Source organism: Chaetomium fimeti, assembly GCF_033439085.1.
Source record: "Chaetomium fimeti strain CBS 168.71 chromosome Unknown B0H64scaffold_12, whole genome shotgun sequence".
In the NCBI taxonomy this organism is placed as follows: domain Eukaryota; kingdom Fungi; phylum Ascomycota; class Sordariomycetes; order Sordariales; family Chaetomiaceae; genus Chaetomium; species Chaetomium fimeti.
This window is the reverse complement of record NW_026944340.1, coordinates 15,001-29,365: the sequence shown is the minus strand read 5'-3', so window position 1 is coordinate 29,365 and position 14,365 is coordinate 15,001. Positions and strand designations below refer to the sequence as shown.

General features: G+C 57.8%; 4 protein-coding genes across 4 annotated transcripts in view; 2 read left to right on the top strand and 2 right to left on the bottom strand.

The window, feature by feature from the left end:
* Nucleotides 1–1,549: 1,549 nt before the first annotated feature.
* B0H64DRAFT_436437 (P-loop containing nucleoside triphosphate hydrolase protein) lies at nucleotides 1,550–5,838 on the top strand (the record flags this gene model as incomplete). Its single annotated transcript, XM_062806199.1, has 5 exons — nucleotides 1,550–1,591; nucleotides 1,865–2,188; nucleotides 2,261–2,313; nucleotides 2,386–2,812; nucleotides 2,849–5,838. 5 exons carry the CDS (start codon nucleotides 1,550–1,552, stop codon nucleotides 5,408–5,410), a joined length of 3,408 nt encoding a protein of 1,135 aa, XP_062654077.1. The 3' UTR covers nucleotides 5,411–5,838.
* A 711-nt stretch (nucleotides 5,839–6,549) lies between these two features.
* On the bottom strand, nucleotides 6,550–6,964 carry B0H64DRAFT_446882 (uncharacterized protein; the record flags this gene model as incomplete). The annotated part of the gene is made up of 2 exons (XM_062806953.1): nucleotides 6,550–6,788; nucleotides 6,895–6,964. The coding sequence occupies 2 exons, from the start codon at nucleotides 6,962–6,964 to the stop codon at nucleotides 6,550–6,552; spliced, it is 309 nt and encodes a 102-aa protein (XP_062654076.1).
* Nucleotides 6,965–7,978: 1,014 nt separating this feature from the next.
* Nucleotides 7,979–11,180, top strand: B0H64DRAFT_451783 (uncharacterized protein; the record flags this gene model as incomplete). Its single annotated transcript, XM_062807181.1, has 3 exons — nucleotides 7,979–8,048; nucleotides 8,199–10,292; nucleotides 10,363–11,180. 3 exons carry the CDS (start codon nucleotides 7,979–7,981, stop codon nucleotides 11,178–11,180), a joined length of 2,982 nt encoding a protein of 993 aa, XP_062654075.1.
* Nucleotides 11,181–12,517: 1,337 nt separating this feature from the next.
* The window catches only part of B0H64DRAFT_411553 (P-loop containing nucleoside triphosphate hydrolase protein), a gene marked incomplete at its 5' end in the record, with an annotated part of 3,070 nt that continues 1,222 nt past the window's right edge, over nucleotides 12,518–14,365 (bottom strand). Inside the window, 2 exons of the mRNA XM_062804856.1 lie at nucleotides 12,518–14,256; nucleotides 14,314–14,365. The exon at nucleotides 14,314–14,365 is cut by the window's right edge and continues 1,222 nt beyond it. Coding sequence (XP_062654074.1) covers nucleotides 12,777–14,256; nucleotides 14,314–14,365 — 1,532 coding nt within the window. The remainder of the gene's footprint in view (nucleotides 14,257–14,313) is intronic.

Below are 14,365 nucleotides of genomic sequence, written 5' to 3'. Positions count from 1 at the left end.
TGGGGAAATAGTCGGGAGAGAACGCGTCGGCAAACTCACTACCGCGCGATATCCGGATGAACGGCCGTTCCGAGGAGCCATAGACCTGCATCGAGGGTGCCTCGCCAGGACCAGCCTCATAGCGGTCATCAGATTCGCGCTCAGCCTCTAACGCTAGACTAATGAATTCCAGCTTATCCTGCTCTGCGAAGGTGGCCTGGTCGTCGATCGGAAACATGGCCGAAGAGCGTAACTCAAACACCCGCTCTTCCGTTTCTTCGGCCACTGCGTCCTCCGAACTGGCGGTGGGTTCGATAGGCGTGGCCTCGGAAGGGACCGGACTGTGCTTGGATCTATCTGCTAATTCCGTCGCAATGTCCTCACCGGGTGCACCTGGGGTCCTCAGGTGTTTGAAAGAGGCGTTGGCATGGTGACTTTGTCGTAATTAATTCTGGACATGTTGACATAAGGTGAAGTGTATGATGGGGCTCCACGATGGACATCGACACTCTTTTAACCTTCCCAACAAACCTGAACTGGAAACTTAGTTCAACTTCAATCCAGGAGTCAACTCAAGCCAGCGCGCCAACGTTCATTTTCCTCTCCTCGTTCTTCATAGATCAAAACATAACACCAAGCAGGCCCCCACCATCATATCTGGTCCTCGTCAACGAATCCCGGCCCCCAACATGCCCCGATCGCGCGGCCTGGTGCAGTGGACGGACTGGTGCTCGACCTGTCGCCCGACACGTCATCAAATCGCCGAATAGATGCTCACCTGGCCAAGCGCCCGGCGATTCATTTGTATCTCGCGGGATTTGGAAGGTTGGTTGCTAGGAAACGATACAGGTTTGGGGACGCGCTGGTCGGCCATGATTCTTGATGATGTTCTTGATCTCAAGGAGATCCCAATGATTTCGCTTGGGCGAGCCCGCTCAACAACCGGGGTTGTTTCTTCTCACGGTAATGATGCTCCTGGCTATCCGGTAGGAAGTTGGAGTGGGAGGGACACTGAGGAAACTCAAAGCTAGGCGGGAGCTTGCACGGGGCCGGAGCCTCATCAATTTACCGCACACAATGCTTGCGCCCTTGATATTATGCGAAATTTATTCCGGGTTGTATGTACTTTTCCTTAGTATTGTTCTGCGATAACAATACCAGCCTCTCCTCTTTGGAAGGGACCGAAGTCTAGATAGTTTTTCTGGTTCCCAAGTTTTATTTTAGCCCACAACTGCCTTTTGAAAAAGGCTGTCCTCGGATTCCAAATCTTTACTTCGTCAACTTCTTTTCTCTCACCATTCTGGAACTATCTCAAGAGTTGCCTGGAGGAAGGGTCGCCTGTCCCGACAGATATGGTGATCAACATCTTGGACGGGGAAATCGAAGAGGGCGTCCGACAGAATAGGTAGACTCTCATCTGCGGGTTTCCAACCAATGTGGAGTCTCTTGTCGAGAGAAAGGTCAGCCTTGTCTTGTCTCCGTCTGAGCCTTGATTACCCCGGTAGGTCCATAAAACAAACTACACGGTATTTTGTCGAGGTAAGGAGGAGGTCTTGAACCGGACGTCGAAATGGTTAAACGCCTTGCGTCAGAGAAAGGATATTTCAGGGAGGTTAGCGAGGCTCCCACAGTGTAACGACCAAGTGCTAACAATCGTATATTTGTTTTAACGGACAACTCGATATACAGCTGGGTCGGGAACGCAGTCAAGGGCTTTGCCGAGCACTCTAAACAGTAAGGAGCTTCTCTTCTCGCGGAAGTAGGTGGGATTGCTAGTGATTTGGAACAAGTAATGATCTTCGAAGGTGACAAGTACTTTCCCATACCTGCCTGTTTTCTGCGATGCGTGTGTGGCGTGGTGCATGAGGAACCTTTCGGAACATAGATGTTCCTCGGATCGCACGCGTCCTCGATACCCCACCAAACAATTCCTCAACTCGTAACTCCCTCGTCATTCTCCCTCACCTACGCCGCACCGCTGCATCGTCGGCCTTCCGTGTTACTCGATCTTCTGAGCAGTCCGAGCGAACTATCGAACCTACCACTCGCCGCGTCGTCACAAATCCAGTGCACTGTCGGTTCCCGCGGCCAGCAGCTAGTCCCGATCCTCTGCAGGTCGGGAGAATTCGACTCTACCACGTCGGAACACATCCGCGAACCGCGTGCGCGTCTGCCGCCTCAATTTCCCAATTCCGACGAGCGAGACCAGGTACGGCAACCCTTCCACTTAATTTTTTTTTTTCTTTCGCTCTGTTAAGGCGCCAGACCTAACCTGCCGCAGGAACCATCACCGAGCCGCATCCAAAAGATCGCTGCGGCCGAGATGGACGTTAGGTAAGCTTCTCCCCCGATCTGCCGACCCCGTTCTCGTGGGTCGCCCGGCGCTGACCATGAACCCGCGTGCAGATATACCGACCCTTCCTCCCAGCGCCGCGGCGGTGCACAACTTCAACCACCTATATCCGCCGTCGTGGAGACCACCACGTCTAGCACGCGCAGTTCTAAGCGGGCTGGCGAGAATCACAGTCAACACAACACGCCCAAGCGGCATAGGTCGGGCGTCCCTGAGCCCGGCCCGAATCCCACCCCACATACCCCATCGGACACGACTCGCTCGCCCGCCTCCGCGCTCCCTGGGTCTGCCTGCGCCCAGGTGCTAGTTTGTAAATCGACCCCTCGGTCCTACCCTCCCTCCCTCGACACCATCTTGGTCCGGGTATCTGCGTTCGACCCTCCCCGAGAGTGTCCGGTAGACGCCCTATCCGCCATCGTGCGCGGCCATGACATCACCCGCCCGCTCGACGATCCCGCGCGCTACCGTCTCGAAGGCCTCGTGGCCTGGTTCGGCCTCTCCGACCTACGGATCTAGTATGTCTCCCCGGCGGACGCCGACCGGCGCACCTCTTTTGCCCTCATCCCCGACGAGCGCGAATGGCGGCTGTTCCTTACTCAGCTCAAGACCTCGGGCGTCCCTCTCGACCCCAACCGCTACTACAACCCTACCTTGCCCGTGAGCATCCGTATCTGGGCGCTGCCTTCGGCTCAGACTCCCCAGGATGTTATCGCGCCGGTGTCACCTAGTGTAGAGGTCGTAGATCTCCTTACGGACGACGAACTTGACCCCTATCCACGTGATAGAGATGCTACGAACGTCCTTTCGTGTAGCGAGCCCGACCTCGTTGAGTCCGACGTCGTTGAGTCCGACGTCGTTGAGTCCGACGTCGTTGAGTCCGACGTCGTTGAGCCCGAGGACGGAGAGGCGTTTGAGCCAGGACCCATCGACCCCAGCATCGTTGAGGCGGTCCGCCGCGACATGTGCAAATTCTTCGGCATCGATCCCAGCGACGTCCTAAAGCCTGGCTTCACACATACCCCTCCGGGCATGAAGAAAGGCCTCCGGTTCCACCAGCTCTGGGCCTTTTTCTGGGTGTTCGCTAGCAAGGCGGCCCGTGGTATCGCCACTGCCCTCCTCGCTGACGAAATGGGACTCGGCAAGACGGTCATGTCCCTGGCCGTCGCCGTCCTTAGCCACCGCCTGCGCGCGCAGGCCGATCACGTCTCCCAGCACCCTGACCAGCACCTCGCAGCCGATGACGAGCGCACCAAGTGCCCGTCAGGAACCTACACTCACGGGTTCCAATGCCCCTGCGAGGCCGGCAGCTGGTCCGCCAGGATCGCTGCCGACCTCTCGCACGGACCTACAGTAGTGTTTGGTTCTAAGCTGATCCTGAGATCGTGGGCCTATGAGTTCTCCAAGTTCGTGGACGCCAGCCCCGACGACGGCATGATCCTCCTCACGCTGCCCGACGATCCCGCGCCTGTGCGCAGCCTCATCGCCGACATCGACATCGCCAAGCTACCCCGCGGGCCTCCCACGAGCAGCAAGAAGCCGGGCCTGCAAGACGAAGGCGCCAGGCTCAAACCCAAGCCCGGCCAGTCTCGGTACATCCTGCTGGTTCCCAACACGTCGGCCGTAAAGAGTATCGATTCGACCTTCGCCGTCCCCGCCGACCGCCGCCGGCCGCCCACTGTAGTCCAGTTCGCCGTCCAGCCAGGCAGGATCATCGTGGACGAGGCCCACTGCATCAAGGGCGAGACCACCATGCTCTGGGATCGCATCCGGCGTTGGCAGTGGCGCGCTCGGAGTCCCACTTACCTCCTTGCCCTGACGGGCACACCTATGACCCGGGACCCGGCGGACTTCGAGAGGCTGCTGGAGCACCTGAACCACCCAGGCGCCGGCTGGAGCAGCCCTCTCCGACCGCCCACCATGTCCACGCTTCAGGCGCTCAAGCGGCTGACCTCGCATTACAACAAGACGCTCGCCCGCGGCCTCGGCGCCGCCGCCGCCGGCTCGGAATCGGAATCAGATCAGCAGCAGCAGCAGGTCTTCCTCTCCAACCTCAGCGCTCTCGTGCTCACCTTCACCCTCCGCCGCCGCCGAGACGACATCTTTGCTGGCGCTCCGCTGTCAACCGTGCCCATGGTCCCTTTCAACGTCGTGGATTGTCCGCCGCCGCCCCAGTTTGCCGCTTGCATCGAGAACATCTTCTCGTCCACAAAGGATGAGGTGCAAGCGTTGTTGGACGAGCGCCACGCCAGGTGGGAGGAGCTGCCAGAACATCGTCGGCGTACCGAGCCCACCTTAGAGCTCCTCGTCCGCCAGATCAGTGCCGGCGCCCCCAACACTAGCAGCAGCTTCCGCCTGCTCAGGCTGTGCGCCACGTTCCCAGCCCTGGCTCGCCTCCACCGCCAAGCGCCCTACTGCGATTGGAGCCTCACCGGCGAGGACTTCCGGGGCGTCTTCACCAAGGGCACCATCAAGGAGGCCCGGGCCAAATCTAAGGCATGGCCCTTCTGGCGCGACATCTGCAACGGCAGCACTAAGATGGAGCAGCTCGGTATACAGATCCGCAAAATGCTGGCCGACCGAGAGCCGGCGCCCGGTGCGAACGACGTCGTGTCCGACAAGAAGATGCTAGTCTACTCTGACTCGCCCTTCGTCGCCCACCTGGCGTTTTTATGGATCACCAACACCTTCGACATCCCCGTCCAGATGGTCGATCGCGGCATGAGCGCGGCCAACCGCGTGGCTGCTATAGAGCCCTTCGTCACCGTCTCTCTCGACCGGCTACGGCGCGAATGCTACCACCCCACGGAGCCCCCCTCTCCCCAAGTCCTAGTCACCACCGTCGGCATCATCGCCGAGGGTCTCAACCTGGCCCGGGCGAATTACCTGGTCCTGCTTGGCCCCCTTGGCACCGTCGCTAAGCAACTACAGGTTGGCTGTCGTATCAACCGTGAGGGTGGGTTTTTCACCCCGCACCTGACCCTGCTTCTCGACCCGGACAATAAGGCCGAGATGGTCGTTCGCCGGCGGCAGCTGAACCGCGCCGCCATCGAGACGGAGGTGTGGGGCCATACGAAGTAACGGCGACCGACTCGCCTACTTTTCTTTTTTTTTTCGGCGCGTGGGCATTGGCACAGGGAGGATATATCTGTATTGTTTGAGTCCGGTTGCTCGGGTTCACTTGCTCGGGATTGGAACTCGCCGTGGTGCGGTCGGGGCGCATCGCCTTTAAGGAGGGATGTGGGAGGCGCCGTCCTCATCTGCTTTTTCTATTCGGTCTCTCTTATTCCAGAGCCGCGCCATAGTGTGTATCCAGGTTCCGAGGGTGCCTGGTGGATGTTTGATTACCGGCGGACATGGCTGACTCGGACGTGGCTATTCGGAGGAGGGGTTCATTGTTGGGTTGACCAGCTCGGGTTTGCCGTGTCAAGGTCAGAGGCCGGCTGCCTTATGATAGTCTTGCTTGTCAGGTCACATAGGGAACTAATCTCACTCAACGTGGTCATTGCATATGTCAGTGCTATATGGTCGCGGGCTTATCGGACACCACGAGCGGCTCATTGCCCACTCACTCTCAGTCGAGTGAGACAGACTTACCGGCACGCGCGGTTCTTGCCCCTCTTCCTCACGCGGACAGGGTGACGGCGGGCGAGCAAGCAGGTGATGCGGCGCAGCCAAGGACAGCTCCCCGTCTAGTTCTAGTGTAGCGCCAAGAGGACCCTTGGTTGCGTATCTTGGAGCCTCCTCAGCACCTCGGTCGTCGTCGTCTTCGTTTTGATGGCCCTAGTCAAGCGGAGCTAGCATCCCTACGTGGCCCGGAATTTCGGAAACGCTCGAGGAGCGTTGGGGTTTCGGTCATATGCCCCTTCCCGATAGTACGGTGGCCGCCTGGCCCGGGTCCCCCCAGTCGTTCTTAGGGTCGAAAGCTAGTACATAGTTAGGGTCATGCCTCGGGGGTGGCAAATTGAATCCACAAGAAACTCATTAGACAGTGGGAAAACCGAAATTTCCGCCATAAGTGTAAAGATTCGTCGGATCGGCCATCGAGATCATCAAACGCGTTGTCGCTTGCGATCACTAAACCTGTAAGAGATAGACAAGATCACGAGGAATGTTGTATTGGTATAGCTCTCCTCTCCATCGCCCCCTTTTGCTAGAGCAACCGGAATATCAAGAAATCCACGCCATGGTTCTTCGCTGTCTACTGATAATCCCAATGTTTACCCTCCGTGGTGTCCTTCCTGCTCTGGGTGTGATTGCAAGTGGATCACCGTCTTCCCGAACCGGCCATCGGGCAATGGCGGGTAAACAGTCTTAGTGATAGTCATCCCAGGTTTGCTCGTGACTGTCACCTCAGGGGGCTGGGGAAGGTGCTCTCCGAGGAATTCGACCTCCTTCCCCGGGTCATGGGTCTTCGACAGAACCTCTGTATGCATATCCTGTAGCGCCTGGCTCTGTTCTTCACCAAGGATGTTAGTTATGATGTCAGAAAGTAATGCTCCCATAAAAGGGGTATGCGCAACATCAATTTCAGGAAGAATTGCAGTTTGACTAATTTGGCGTACCCTTCGACTGTGCAGCCTGCGCGCTAGCCTGTGCGCCTGTGGGCGGGGTCTTTGTGCGCTCCGTCGCCATTTCGAAAACTCCTTTCCTGCCGAGGCGGCTGGTGTGGCGGATTTCGATGATCGATCGGTCGTCGCAAATGCTAGGTTCTGCAAAATCGGTCAGAAAAAATCGAGAAAAAGAACTTCTTGACGAAACAACGTACGAAGGTAGAATGGTAGTAATGGCGCAGCTCGGTATAGGAGAGATGAAAGTTTTGGTAGGAAAACAGAGGGTAGAAGTTCGATGTTTCCTGCACGTGCCAGGATGGACAACTCTGTGGCGTTCGCGGGAGGCGCCCCACTTTTGGCATTTGAGTTCAAAGCCTCTCCTCGTCCCCGGCAACCGCTCTCCACCTGCCTCCCCTGCCTCTCACCCCAGTGCTGCAGCATGAACACAGGATCCTTGCGCCGCAACAACCTGGCGGCCCGCTACCTCCTGTTTCTTCGCTCTGTCTTCGTCTTCCAAGCGCGTTTCTTCGACCGCATTTCTCCGACCGCTCCCGATCCTTCGGCCGACCTTGTCCAACGATTTTCTGCGTCGACCGCGTTGTGTTGCGAACCGGTCAAGCCGGGAAGGTGCTGATTCCTGCGGGGAGTTCTATTTTCTTCTCGCGTTCTTCGTTACAACCGCGTGGCCGTTTTCCGACCCCAGCCAGATTGTGCAATCAGCCCCCTCGGCCCCTTCAAACAGTTATTCGGGACGGAACATAGTAAGAACCAGTCGCTTTAGCATTCCGTTGATGCGTTGATGCCGGGAACTAACCGCCAAATAGTTCCAGTTCGACTCCGGCTAGGTTGGACACCCAACGCCCTAACTCCTGTCAAACCTTTCTTTCTGTTCCTTTTTTTGTTTCCTTCGGTGCGCCGCCAACTCTTTGTGCAACATTCCGAGCGCGCTACGCGCCGACAATTTAACCAACCACCGCCCATACATCTTACGGTCGTTGATTGTCGATGAACGTAGTAAGTAACGATTAATATCCGGTCGGCGGCCGCGAACTGACCCAATCACCTGCGGATCCAGTTCCCTAAAGTCTATCACGCTATGGAGGCGAGCGAGCCTGAGCGATCTCTGGAGGGACGCCAAGCTTTTTCCAGTAGCAGCCGCCTCCCAGGTACGCCCAGCCGATTTCGCCCCACCTACGGTTGAAGCTAACTCCTTTGCCCGTCAGCCATGCCGACCCCATCAGACTCCCACATACCCGAGTAGGACGCGGGAAATGGCAGCTCTAAAAAGCGCGGTGTGTCTGAGCCGGGCTCTGCAGCGCTCTGGGCCTTGACTCCTGCCAAGCGGCAAAAGCAGGTTGACAATTCTAGCGTGCCCGAGGATAGGGTTTGCCTTCGAAACGTTGGTGTTGCGCTGGAGTTGCAATCCGGTACAACGTTCATCGGCATCCTGACGCAGTGGCTGACCCGCGAGAGGTACGACGAGAGGGAAGACGTCGTATCGGAACGCATCGATACGGGCGCCCTTCTCGAGGCGCTCCAGGAAGCGTTTTTGGACGATACGAGAATAAGAGCGCCGAGTCACGCCCGCTCAGCCACCGTATGCCTTGACTCCTTAAGGCTCGAAGTGGAAATCGGCCGCTATAGCGGCAACCAGAGATGGCTAGACGCGAGCACTGCGCCCCTCCTTCGCCGGGCTCTCAACAGCGCCTGCGAAGAGGGGCTGGAGAAAGACCCTCACTATGGGGATCATATCTTGCTGTGCCGCTACGTCACGCAACCAACTGACACTACCCCCAGCATACGGTCCGACACCGAACCGGGGGAGGGGGCGCCATTTAGCCCTGCCAGGTCGGCCGCCCACGACAAGAGAACCGAAGAACGCGAAAGGGACAACGACGTCATTTCGATCTCGTCCAACGCTCACACGGAGCCGGACGATGGGGCGCTATCTGACCCTGGTGGACCGACCACTGCATATGATGAACATGAGGCCAACGACGGCCCCGACGCGCTGGGCTCTATAACGCTTGGCGGGACCGAAGAAGAATGGACGGAGGCCTGCCGCTTCTTCCGTCACGACCCAGCGTGTAGGGAGATGGATAGCGGGAAGAAGCTGTTCGGCACCAAGATGGCGCTACGCCCCGGCCAGCTGCGGGATGTTTGGCACTTCCTGGATGCCACGTACGGCACGGGCCGAACTGGCTATATCAGTGCCCTAGACACGGGGCTCGGCAAGACGATGGTGGCTCTAGGTACCGTCGCCGTCTTGCGAACGGTGGATCTGATGAGACTGGTCTGTCGGGGCGACCCGGACACGTGCGAGGTGGCCGAAGGCTTCGGATACAACGACTGCATCTGCCGATCCGGCTCGCTTATGTCCAAGATCCACCAGGAGCTGATTCCGGGTATCACGGTCTTCCTCACGCCGAACAGCACAGTCCAGGGAGCCCAAAATAGCGCCGACGTGTTTCTGGAGCGGGTTGTCACTCTGCCAGATGAAACCAAGTGGGAGTTCGTCGAAGTCATCCGGTCAGAGGCCAACAAGGAGACAAAAGAGAAGTTGTTCGCTCATGATGTCGTCGACGGCGGTAACAAGATCAAACGTGCCAAGAAATCGTCGGGCGCGGGGAAAGGGATGCCAGCAAAGAAAATGAGCGGTTTTGACAGCATCAACACTGGCCAGCTGAACAAGAATCAGAGCGCGGAAGGGCTTCAAGATTCGGCAGTTTCCTATCTGGACGACCGACAGGAGTACCCCTTCAAGGAGCGGCACTTCCTCCTGATTTTACCCTCTGACGCGTCATCCCTAGACCCCAGGCACGCCATCATGCGTAGCCTCACCAAGACCTACCCCCTCGCCGCACAAGGCTGGCAGAGGAAGGTTGACGTGAGGATTGTAGCTCCATTTTGGGTGCGGCATTGCATCCTGGATGAGTTCCACCGGATCAAGGGAGGAGACACGATCGTGTATACCTGCATGAAAATGTTTAGGCGGCGCCATCCCACCGGGAAGATGGTGAGCATGTTCATGAGTGCGACCCCCTTCACCAAGGAGCTCAAGGCCAGCCTCAAGGTCCCTTTAGACTTCATTCTGCCCGAATCCTGGAGCAGTGCCGGCGACCAGAAGCGCGCCGGCCTGAGCCGAGCCCGGTTCGATACGCTGGTGTTTGACCTACTAAGGTCGCAGCGAGGTGCAGATGATACTAGCGAGGCGGTGTTTGGGGAGTTGAAAGACTTCCTTGCCGGCTTCATGACTCGGCGCACCGTCCAGTCGCGCTTCTTGGGGGGGTTGGAGTGCGCGCTGCCACTTCACAAGAGTCGGGTGATCGACTGTGAGAAACCCCAGGGATCGTCGAAACAAGACGCGTGGTCGAGCATTGTCCGATCGGCAAAGCAAGGGGGAAAGGGTGGTAAGTCTTGCTTGGTTCCGTATCTCGTGGCTATGGTTCGCCGCTGACCGCTCTCCGCCGGACAATGTAGGTGACTTCGATGCGGCAACCATATTCAACCGGCTCACCAAGACCGGGGGATTCCTTTCACAACTCTATGGGGCGACATTTACCCACCCGTCTCAGCTGCAGATGACGGACGTCGACCCCGAAGCATTGGCCGCCATCCAAAAGGGGTGGGACCATTGGATTAAGGCGCAATACGCTAACCACTTGGTTTACTTGACGCCAGAGGGTCGCCGCAAACACGAAGCGGCCACCGCCGGGGCTGTGGACTATCTGTGCAAGGGGACCTCGAAGACAACTGAAATCGAGCGGATACTGGATACGGCCATCAGAGACAAGTCCATGCCGGCACCTGGGTTCAAGTACCCCCCTGGTAACAAATGGCAACGCATCAAGGGACCCGTCAAAAAATCCGTGGTTTTGTTCTGCTCGAGACCTGGGATCGCCGTGCTCTACGCCCTTTACGCGGACAGGCATTGGGCCGGCAGCTGGGATGTGCAACTTTTGACCGCCGCGTGCCGAGACCGCCAAAGCCTGATTGACGAGGCACTGGGGCCGGTCGGGTTCGACGAAGCAAGAAAACCCGCTCTCCTCATCGCGGTGATGTCAGTATGCGGCGAGGGGGTCAACGGCATGCAACGAGCTGCCTACAGCATCTCGGTCGACCTGCCCTTCTCTGAAGCCCTCAAGGCGCAGGTGGCGGGCCGGGTCTACCGCTACGGCCAGATTCACGTCTCGCGGCATTACCAGCTGGTATCCGAACACCCAGCGGAGCGCATCATTCTTGCTCGCCACGAGAAGAGGGATGCCGACTTCCAACAGCTCCTGGAGGGAACGGAGTAGGGGTGTGGAAGACCAAGAACCGACTTGTTGCCTTTTTCGTTCATGCTCGACGGAGGACTGCGAAGCGAGAATTTGTGTGTTGCGCGGCTGAAGTCAAAGGGGAGTTGCGTTTAATGTGCGGGCAACCGGAATGTCAGCTTGTTTGCAGTAGTTATCAATAATCGTTGCTATAGGGCCGTACCTAGTCACGTCAAGAAGCCTGTCAATTTCCTCCTTGGGGAGCATTTACCCCTTAATGTCGATATATAGGAAGTAGATTCCAACAAAGGCAGTGGTTCAAACTACAAAGAGAACGAGAGATAATACCGGTAACTTGTCGCGGCAGATCCATCTTCCTAGCGAGGTCGACGGTGTCCTTGGCCGCCTTAAAAAATCTCCTCTACACTGGCCCCCTAAAAGCCCTGCGGCTCCTGAATACCTAAAAGCACGAGCCGGCGTCGCGCAGTCGAGCCGGATCTTGTCCACGGTCCGGGTGCGGAATGGGCGGTAGACGCTCTTGCGGTGCAAGTTTGAGATGCCGCGGTCGACAATCTGGGCCCCGATGTCGGGGAAGTTCTCAGGAACGTTGCGTGCGCGGCGAACGACATATCACCCAATACGAACATCCTCTTGGGCGGCGCGTACCCGCCGCCTGCCCGTTGGATAGTCAGTTAACTACCGACTGTTCCGCACGCGCAAGGCTTCAAGCAATGGCAGAGTAGGGAAAGCATGGCCGACCTGCGACGATTGCAACGCGGAAAGAAAGCGACCTTACCCTCGGCTGGTCGGGTGGATGGATGGTTGAACGAGGCGGTTGTTTGCTAGCTAGCGTGCCAGGTCGTGGGTAGGTTGGTTTGCGCGGGCGGGGCGAATCGACAATGGTCGGCGGGAGAACTCGGAGTTGCAGAGAAGAATCCGCTCGAGGAACGGCAGCAGGGGCCGGCCGCGAACCGCGGGGCTGCGGAAGGCCGCGGCGGTGGAGAACGCCGCAAGCACGATTGAGCGCTGGACTGGGGGAGCTGTAGATACAAACAGGGTAGTGGAAGACGCTTGGAGAGCGAGGTGGCTAAAGGAACGGGACGGCAGAGCAATCACCAGACCGGCGGACGACTTTGACCATCAGCGAGAGACGCTGTTCCGAGATGAAACCCTAAGTTCTGCTGATCCAGATCCAAACGGGAGCAATAGGCCTACGGGACTGCCTGTTTACACGGGGAGTCCCAGAGGTCCTAACGCCCGCCTGCCAGTGCGGCGAAGGACGGGAGACTGCCGAACAGTGCATTCAGGGGACGCATTCAAGGGATGCAAGGTGGGGTTTAGGTTGCAAGGGCAATTCGCGGAAGTCCAACCAACAGTCAAGTATGAAGTGTTGGTCTTGCCGGAATGTACGTGGAAATCCACCATCTTAGTACAAGAGATTTAGTGCGCCAACCAAGGCTTACAAAATCAGCTGACAGGACCAGCAGGCTGATCAAACCCTGCAGTATCGATACTCCAACCCACAGCCGTGATATCGTGCGCGACCCATAACGTCCGACGAGACCGACCGAAATGAACAGAGAGGCAAAGAAACATAAAGCGGAGGAAACCTTCCCTCTCATGCCGCAGCCCAACTGATCAGGCATCGCCAAATTGCGTGGCCGAGTACACCGTCGCCCGGTCCGCAATACCATTCGCATGGCCAACACCAAGCGTCCCCATGCTATCCTGCGACGCATCAAATCCATTGGTATACTGCGACTGCGAGGCGGCAGCGGCAGCCGCAGCCAACTGCTGCTCATGGGCGTGGCGCTCCAGGTTGACAATGATATCCATCGCGCCATCAAGCGTCTCCTTCTCGGCGCGCAGATCCCGACGCTTCTGCTCTATTTCGGGGCCCTCCGACATCAATCGCTCCAGTACGTCCGGGGCGGTCGAGCTGCTGGTGAGGCCTAGCTTCTCGTGCAGATACATTTCAATCACAGACGCCACCCGCGGCAGCAGGCCCGACATGACATGGATCGAAACATAATCCACAAACCGGTTAGCCGCAGTGAGGTAATACCCACGGATGTATGCCGCGACAGCGAGTTCAGGCTCGAAGGGATCCGGGCCGAGGTTCTTGAGCTCGTTGACCATCTTGGACTCTTCCTGCTTCCGGTCCTCGTCGGTCATGTCCTCCATCTTTGGGACGGCACAGAGCTCCTCGCCGTTGTAGGCGGCAATGCGGAAGTGGTTGCGGTGGCGTACCAGGATCTGCTTTTCCGCGGCCTGGTTGCGCTTGAGCGCTCCTTCGTCTTTGGTGAAGAGCCGCTTGGATTCGAGATTGTAGATAAAGTCGAGTTGGGCGCGCAGCTCGGTGCGGTGGGCTTCGATAAAGGCGCGCATGTGCTCGCGTGACTCTCTGTAGACGGCGCGGTTTGTGAGGTGCGCGAACGCGGCGTCGAGAATCGTGAAGATCTCGCTCTGGAGAAGGGCAAGCGTGTTGTCCACGAACTTGTGGAGGTGTCTGTCCCAGCTTTTGGCGGCCTCGGTGAACAATGGTTCGTAAACGCTGGCAGACACGAGACCGGGTTGGCCTGGGACTGCGGCACGCCTGATGAGGTGCCGGATGTCCATCAGACTCCTAGACCGGCCGCCTCGGGAAGACGTCATAGCCGGCGTCGCACTTCGCGTATGGCGAGAGGTTGAGGGGAACATGTGGTTGTCCCGCGCCTCGGTCTTGACGACGGCATTCACTCGCCGCTGCCTCTTGGGATTGGACGCCCGGGTCAAGTCCATGGCCGGAGCTGGGCGTTTCCGAACGGTGGGCGATGGTGTCGGGCTGTCGCCGTCGAGGTCGATGACCACTGGGGATGGTTTCGACACCTTCGCGTGCTCGCGAACGTTGAATTTTGGCTTCATATTGAGAATAAGGGCCTTAAACGGTCCGCCGTAGCTATCGTTCCAAGAACTCATAAAGTCTTGGTGCATGACACGATCTTTGACTCGAATTGTAAACTCCGCCAGCCTCTTCATAATCTCCAGCTCCGGGTTCGGCGGTGGATCGGGGTATTTTTTCAGTTGCTTCGAAATGTCGGCGAGGCGGATGTCTACCTTCTCCCTCACTTCCGGCAGTCTAAGGCGAGGTGAGGTTAGTTACATGCTTGTGGAGAATGGTTTCGAACAAACTCACGTCTTGGCAAACTCTTCACCCAGCTTCTCCGACAGGAACACCTTGAGCTTCT